Genomic DNA, 7,968 nt, shown 5'->3' with positions numbered 1-7,968 from the left:
AAATATTTTGAGACCTGATGCACTTGTGGCTTGTGTCAGCCCCTGCCCCACCCTCACCTGCTCCGCCCCCGCTGTGCTGGGGGTGGGGACTGTGCCAGGCTCCGCCTCCTGCCCTGCCCCAGCCATGCCGGGCTCCACCCCCAACTACTCTGCTCCCAACACCCCCTCAGCTGCCTGGGGGGCCCCACAGGCCCCATCAGGGGCTCTGGCTTGGCCCAGCCAGGGCATTGCACGGCTCAGGCCCACGCACCCGCTGCTGGATGCGCCACGAGCACCTGGCCCCGGCAGCCACACATGGCTCATCTGGGGTCTCTGCCCCCCCGGCGCTGGCAACACTGTCTGTCACCCCCTCCTTGGGGCCTGCTCCCTGCGTCGCCCCTGGCCATATTCACCCCCCCCACCTGCTCCCCCCAGTGCCCCCTCTGTCTTCCTCACCCTGGGGCCTGCTCCCTGTATCGGTCCCCCACCTCCCTCTCCCCAGCACGAGCTCCCTGTGTCACCCCCCATCCCCTGTTCCCCAGGTGCCCCCCCCCACATTCTGCTCCCTGTGTCACCTTCCCAGGGCCTGGTCTCCGCATTTCCCCCATCCCACATTTTGGGCCTGCTCCCCATCAATCTGCTCCTCCCCCAGGGCTCTGGTGATGGCAACCCACACCCCGTAGGCTGCTCCCCCAGCCCTGTATGTGGGCTCTCTTGACCCCATGTCTCAGGTCGATGTCACTTACCCCCCAGCGCCCCTCCTCTCTCCTGCTTTTGTCCCCCCACCCACGGGGCGCAAACCTCCCCCAGACCCGGGGGCCAGGCAGATAATCGGCTCCAGCCGGCAGACGGCAAATCTGCGTTTAATGCCCGTGCGGTGCAAGGGTTCCTGGGCAGTCGCGTGCCCGAGTGGGATGGTTGTGGTGGTGCAGTGATGGGGGGGCCATGGCTGAGCGCTGTGGGGTGTGGGGGGAGGGACAGTGGTGGCTCACAGCCCTGCACGGTGATGCAGTGGCACCCCCCCCACCCCCCCCGTGGCAGCAACAACTCAGGGCTTGGCCCAGTTATGCCCTCTGGCGGCAGCAGCTCAGGGCCCGGCCCGGTGGCCTCCCCTGCGGCGGCTCAGGGCCTGGCCCGGTGGCCCCCCCCCCGTGGCGGTGGTGGCTCAGGGCCCGGCCCGGTGGCACTCTCCCAGCAGGCGCAGCAGCAGCGCGTGCAGCCGGGGGCACAGGCGGGCGTAGCCGTGCCGGCTCAGGTGCAGGTAGTCGTACATGTCGTGGTGGCTGATGGCGCCGTCCGAGTGCACGAAGCCGGGGTCGGCATCCAGGAAGCAGGTGTTGGGCAGCCGCGGCAGCCGGGCCTCCAGCAGCTCGTTCACCCGCCGGTTCCTCTCCCGCAGCGGGTTGGGGCCCTGGCCCCGGGGCAGCAGGCCCTGGGGGGAGACATGGCACCGTCAGGCCTGGGAGAGGGTCCCCCTCCCCCCACCCCCCCGCTGTGCCCCCTACTCACCAGCACCACCACGCGCGCCTGGGGCTGCTGCTGCTGCAGGAGGCGGACAATGGCCTCAATGCCGCCCACCACCTGCTCGGCCGTGTGCCCGTGGTTATTGGTGCCCACCCAGACGACCACGATCTGCAGGGAGGCCAGGAGTGAGGGGGGCCGGCGGCTGCCCCCTAGGGAGTGACCAGCCTCCTATTCCCCAGGCCTCAGCCCCCCTGTCCCCCACATCCCATTCACCTGCCCTCTGTCATCCCCCCCGCCCCTCACATCCCATTCACCTGCCCTCTATTAGCCCCCACTGCCTCCCGCATCCCTTTCACCTGCCTCCTATCAGCGCCCTATTCCCCTCACACCTCGTCGGTGCCCCCCGGCACCCTGATCCCCCGCACCTTGGGCCGGATGTGCTGCAGCTCGCCCTGCTGCAGCCGCCACAGCACGTGCTGCGTCCCGTCGCCCCCAATGCCGAAGTTGAGCGCGTGCAGCGGGGAGAAGAGCTCACGCCAGATCTAGGGGGACAGAGAGTCAGAGCTGGGGTCCTCAGGGTGGGCCGTGGTCCCCGTACGGCCCCCCCAGCCTGCTGGGGCAGGGCCAGGGCGAGTGTGGGGCTCACCTCAAACTGCTGGAGCAGCTGCACCAGGGCGTCCCCGATGAACACGACCTCGGGCTCCTTGTCCTTGCTGTCTGCGATGAAGCGGTGGTGCTGGGGGGGGAGACGGGGTCAGGCAGGGCTGGGGAGCAGCAGGGCCCCAGAGCCTATGTCAGGCAGAGACTCTCCCTTACAGGCTGACGGGCCCAGTGCTGGGACGTGGCCCCTATGGGGTGGGGTGCAGGGGCTCAGCTGCATGGGGACCCCTCATCCGCTACCATTGCAGCCCCTGTGGGGTGAGGCAGGGCCGTGCGGTGCCCCCTATGGGGCAGGTGGGGGTGTTGTGCAGGGTCCCCATGGGGTGGGGCAGGGGTGTCTATGCAGGGTCCCCATGGGGCAGGATGGGGGTGTCCGTGCAGCACCCCCCATGGGGCGGGGCTGTCTGTGCAGTGCCATCCCTCACCAGCGCCAGCCAGCGCCCGTCCCCCTGCACGTCGGCCAGCGGCGTCGGGGTGCTGGCCGGGTTCTTGTCCCCGTCACTCATGGTCCTGGAAGCTCCTAGGAGGCAAAGCCAGCAGGTCAGAAACAGCAGCACTCCCCACCCCGCTTTGATAATGGTTCTGTCCAGACCCAACCTCCCCCCATGTGGGATAATGGTTGGGTCTGCACCCTCAAGTCCCATGCACGGTGGATAATGCCATTCCCTAGGATGGGGGACAGGAGTTTTGGCCATTCTACCCATGCCCGTGAATAATGGTTGAATCCTCTCAGCCCACTCACGGACTGTACCATTGTGAAGGTGGGGTGACCGGTACGTTTCTCAGCTACATCATTCCCCCTCACGTGGTATAATGGTTGGGTCCACCCCCAGACTCTCATGCATAGTGGGAGATACCATTCCTTTGTGAGGGGGACTGATCCTATTAACCTCCCTTCCCCCCCGGTGTATATTGACTGATCCGTACTCCTCAGGTCCATGCAGGGCGGGGTCAAACTCAGTTTCCAGGCTCAAGTATGGGGAAGAAGGCTGAGTCCTTCATAACACCCCCCATGAAGACTAATGGTTTGGTCCGCCCCTTGAGGCGGGGGGCATAGAGATTGAGCGGGTCCATTTCCCCAGGAAGGGGGTTTATCCATCCCCCCATGGGGACAATGGCTTGGTCGGCCCCTCGAGCCCCCATGTAGAATGGATAGGACCATTCGTGGAGGGGGAGGGAGGAGAAAAGAGGCTGGTTCCCCTGCCCTCCCGTGGGTATAATGGTTAGATCCACACTGAGCCCCCCCCCCCCCGATGCATGCGGGTGGTACCATTCCCCTGGGCCGGGGGGAGGCTCACCTAAGAGGCTTGCGGGGGAGGGGAGCGAATGGTTCCGGAGCCGCCGGAGCCGCCCGCACGTTCGCTCTGCGTTGGGGAGCAGCGGGCGGCCTGGGCGGAACCATGTGACAGGGGAGGGCTGGGAGGAAGTGCAGACGCTCCCAGCGCCGCGCGGAGATGGTATGAGCTAGTCCGGCTCCTCCCCACCAGAGCCCGGCTGTTCCCAGCACCCCCCTTCCGGGGTCCGGCTCTTCCCTTTACCCTCCCCACCAGACCCCGGCTGTTCCCAGCGCCCCCCCTTCCCGGGGTCTGGCTCTTCCCTGTACCCTCCCCACCAGAGCCCGGCTGTTCCCAGCGTCCCCCTCCCCTGATTGCAGCCTCTGTGTGACTGTGGCTGTTCTCATCACACACACCCCCCATCCAGCTGCATTAACTGCCCCCCTCTGGACTTCGGCTTTTAAGTCATTCTCTCCCTAAGTCTGGCTGTTCCTTTTACCCCCTCCCCCTAAATCCAGGCATTCTGTTCACTTTCCCCTCCCCGTCAGCTGGCTCTTGCTATGCCATCCCTCCCCCCCCCCACAGCTGCCTCCTGGCCCAGAGGTGCCTCGTCCCGTCAGTGCTGCTGCGCCCCCATGGCATGATGCCGCCTCGCCCCCGCACAGCTCCCCAGCCAGTTTCTGCAGTGACCCCCAGCCCTGCCCCACACTGCACAGGGTCTGGCCTGCTCTCTCTCTGCATGGGAGACCTAGGCTCAGCGCAGCGCGAGGGAGGGGCTGGTCAATTTCTCATGGGGAGAGGGATCAGAGGCCCAGCTCAACCCCCGCCAAATCTCCCCCACCTGTGGTCTGGGCAGGAGAGGAGATGGCCTTTGGCTCCCTGTCCCAAAGTGCTGTGGGGTGTTGCCATTAACCAGTGGCCCTGCCTGCCCCAGATGTGGCCGCATCTCAGTGCGGGGCTAAGGATCCTGTATAAACAGCTTCCCCCCCAAGCATCATACACATAGTAACCCCAGAGGAAGGGATGCTGGGCCTGGGCCCTCACTAGCTGGAAAGCTGCTGCAGACACACAGGAGTCTCCGGGAGAGGAGCAGCAGCAGGGACGGACCTACCCTCCTCTCCAGTTTCTCATGTTTGGTGTTGCCAATGCAGTCCAATGGCACAGCGGGCACTGCTCCCTGTCTGCCGCGGAAATCACGGACCTCCCCGGACTGCTGTGTCGACTGCAACAAAACGTTGTCACTTGAGCCTGTTAAAATTCAAAGCACTTTTTAGAGCCGGGGCTGCAGCTCAGGGAAACTAGTAGCGCGAGGACCAGACGGCCAGGCGAGCTCAAGGGGCTTAGGGCAGAGGCATTTACAGGCTCCCAGATCATATTGAATCAAGCACCAGGCCAAGACAGGAAATACTGGGGTGGGAGGGAAGAGGGTCCCTCAACTCCCTGGGCCTCTTTTGAAACCCTTCACCTCAGGTCCTCATCGCAAGCTGGTCCCTGGAGGTGAGCAGCCACAGGCCCCTGGTGTCCCTGCGTCCCAAGGGCTGCAAATCTCTCTCACTCTCGCAGTGGCTGTAAAACCGAGGGCGCGTCCTGCCTCTTGCCTTGCAGAGGGCAGGCCAGGTTAAAGATGCCTCGTTTATTTTAAGCTTGCCCAGCTGATGTTACTGTTGTAAGCTCACAGGGCAGCAGGCAGCAATGCAAAACCTGGGTCTCCCCGATCCCTGCTGCACCAAGGAAACCTCCAAACCCCAGCAGCGGGTGCTGGCGATGAGTCTCAACCTGTGGAGATCTCGCTCTGGCCAGCACGCGCCACCCTGCCAGCCAGGAGGAGACTGCTGAGCGTCTCGCCCGCCCTCCCACGTCACACAGGCCAGGAGTGCCCTGCATGGGTCCCTGTTGGAGCTAGAGCCGGGCCTGTCAAAAACATCCATGCAAAGTGTAAAATCGCTCTGTTGTCTCCATTCTGCCCCCCGAGGAGCCAGCTCCCCTGGCCCTGCCGCTTGTGGTCCCCGAGCCCTGCCCTGCCCCACTGGACCCTAGGTCCAGCTTGGCATGGCGGGAAGGTCTTGCCCTAGCTCCCTGTCCATGGGGCGGGAGTTCACTCCTGCCCCTCGTGGCAGCAGGCTGGCTTGAGTGGCTGCACACTCTCTGCCCTGGGGGTCAGCCTGGCATAGGGCTCTTGCTTGGGATGCTCACGCTGCAGGGTTGGCCCCGCTCAGGGGTCAGGCTCCCCCCAAGGGTCAGCCCTGCGTAGGAGGGGTCATGCTCCTCTCTGTGGGTCTGTCATGTTCTCCCCATGCGGGTCAGCCCTGCGCAGGGGGGTCACAGTGCCCCCAAGGTGGGTTGTCATGGGGGTCATACTGCCCCATGGGGTGGGTGGGGCTTGTTTGGGGGGGCCACAGTGCCCCCAGGGTGGGTCAGTTGTGCTTGGGGGTCATTCTGTACCATGGGATGGGTGGGGCTTGCTCGGGGGGGGGCACAGTGCCCTTGGTGTGGGTCAGTTGTGCTTGGGGGTCATGCTGCACCATGGGGTGCGTGGGGCTTGCTCGGGGGGGTCACAGTGCCCTGTGGGGTGGGTGGGGCCTGCCTGGGGGTCACACTCTGCCCAGTCCAGGCCAGCCTAATCTGGGTCCAACCTGTCCAGCCCACGCCCTTCCCTAAAGGCTCGCCCCAGCAACCGGCCAGCCAATCAGGGTGTGGCTGCCAGAGCCGTGTGACCAATCACCGGGCGGCAGGGGGGCGGGGACAGAGCGAGCCCGGAGCGGCCATTTCCCCTTCAGGCGGGCAGGGGGCGGGAGCAGCGCGAGGCACCGTTGGCGGTTGTTACTGCACGTGGCAGCCGCCTCCGCACATGGCCCCGCCCCCGGGGGCACGTAGGGGCTGGCCGCTTCTAGAATCTTCCAACGTCAATGCCCCCCCCGCCACTGCCCCCCCCATGTCACGTGGCACAGAGACTCCCCAGTGTAACCCCCCCAGCACAGAGACCTGCCCCCCAGTGTAACCCTAGCACGTCTCCTGCTCCCCCCTTGCACAGAGACGACCCCCCTGATTGCCTCCCAGTGTAACCCCCGCCCGCATATCCCAGCCCCCCAGCAGAGACGGCCCCTGCTCACCCACCTCTGACTACCCCCCAGTGTAACCCCCCAGCATGGAGATGTGCCCCCAGTGTAACCCTAGCACATATCCTGCTCCCCCCTTGCACCCCCCCAACCACCCCTGACTGCCCCGCAGTGTAACCCTCCACGTACCCTGCTCCTCGCAGCACAGAGACATTTCCCCTGACTGCCCCACAGTGTAACCGCCCCCCACGTACCCCACTCCCCCTGCACACAGACATCTGCCCCCCATGCCTAACGTCCCCCCGGGCTGTTTCCTCTTCATATAAAGCAGGCTGCAAATGCCCGTCTGCAGTCACAATGCCTCCCACTGCCCCCCAAATCACCGTGGGGCATGGAGAGGCCAAGTCACCCCACGGGCGGGCAGCACTCCTTGCTTCCAAAGCGTAAATAACCGTTAATAGGTACAGCAGCCCTCTGAAAGGAAGCACGTGGGATTAAGGCTGGCGCCCAGTATCCCCCACTCCCGGCAGCATGACGCCTCCCATCGCCAGGCTGGGGCAGCGGGGTCGGTGACGGGGTGCACCTCCCACTGCCCAGCTGTCCCTTGGCAGTTAGCGATCAAATCCAGCTTAGCTGCGGACGTCACGGCCAGGCAGCTGTGGTCTGGCTTCGGTCGGACAACACCCAGAGAGGAACCCAAACCCTGCACCCGCCCCAGTGACGTCGAAATATCCAACCCTGCCCTATCCTGATCCAGATAGGAGCCTAATGCGATTTTCAAAAGCGCCATATGTGTTTAAAAATCTGGCCTAATCCCTCCATCCATGGACAATAACGCTCATGATTAGTGATGTTTCAAACTGTTTCACAATGTTTTATTGGCAACAAACAGCGGGACCCGCTCATGGTGTGAATTTCACGTCCGCTTATTCCCAAAAGAATAAACCCCACAAATTCCCTGGCAACTTGGACATGCCAGAAGGGGGATAAATCCTTCAGTGCAGCTCGAAAGCGGCTTTTAAATAAACAGGCCAGTCTTTAAAACCATACATTTCAATCCCTGTTAATTTCAGGAGGAACTCAAACTACTCAATACAATATTATTAAAAACCCATGCCCCTAACGACATTAAAAACACACTGCTTTAACATGCCCGTGACAAACACAGCTGTGTGCCGTGTCTTCACTAGGGCCAAGGTTTGTTCTTGACTCACGTTAGCTAGCACATGGTAATGAATGGTGAAATCCTAGGCAAGACAAGACAGACTCTCGGCTCCCCTATCTTCGTACCTCAACCCACTACAGTGGGAAAACTCCAAGCTGCAGTGCCTTGTCTTCACTGGGATTTTACCTTGCGCTAGCTACCTTGAGTTAAGGGCACACCTCTCTTCCCAGTGAAGATGCACATGGAGGGTCCCCGCACACCCCACACTGCAGTCCGTATGTTCCAGCATGGTGCTGGCCTGGCTTTTTACATTTCTACAAGGAAAGCAGGACAGGCAGTTTAAAAACCAACAAGTGGCCCTTCCCCCAAA

At 63.2% G+C, this 7,968-nt stretch overlaps 1 protein-coding gene across 1 annotated transcript; it reads right to left on the bottom strand.

The window, feature by feature from the left end:
* Positions 1-850: 850 nt before the first annotated feature.
* Positions 851-3,556, bottom strand: PAFAH1B3 (platelet activating factor acetylhydrolase 1b catalytic subunit 3). The gene is made up of 6 exons (XM_074938272.1): positions 3,402-3,556; positions 2,529-2,623; positions 2,090-2,179; positions 1,869-1,985; positions 1,489-1,611; positions 851-1,411 (listed from the first exon to the last, which is right to left on the bottom strand). Exons 2-6 carry the CDS (start codon positions 2,607-2,609, stop codon positions 1,145-1,147), a joined length of 678 nt encoding a protein of 225 aa, XP_074794373.1. The 5' UTR covers positions 2,610-2,623; positions 3,402-3,556; the 3' UTR covers positions 851-1,144.
* Positions 3,557-7,968: the final 4,412 nt, after the last annotated feature.

Source organism: Natator depressus, chromosome 24 (genome assembly GCF_965152275.1).
Source record: "Natator depressus isolate rNatDep1 chromosome 24, rNatDep2.hap1, whole genome shotgun sequence".
In the NCBI taxonomy this organism is placed as follows: Eukaryota; Metazoa; Chordata; order Testudines; family Cheloniidae; genus Natator; species Natator depressus.
Note: the sequence above shows the minus strand (reverse complement) of the source record. Positions and strands in the feature narration are given on the sequence as shown.

Excerpts from the sequence above, each read along its gene's own strand:
- PAFAH1B3 (XM_074938272.1), bottom strand. The coding sequence starts at position 2,609 with ATGAGTGACGGGGACAAGAACCCGGCCAGCACCCCGACGCCGCTGGCC. Across the intron at positions 1,986-2,089 it reads AGCTGCTCCAGCAGTTTGAG|ATCTGGCGTGAGCTCTTCTC; the intron begins GTGAGCCCCACA and ends CTGTCCCCCTAG. Across the intron at positions 1,612-1,868 it reads TGCAGCACATCCGGCCCAAG|ATCGTGGTCGTCTGGGTGGG; the intron begins GTGCGGGGGATC and ends GCCTCCCTGCAG.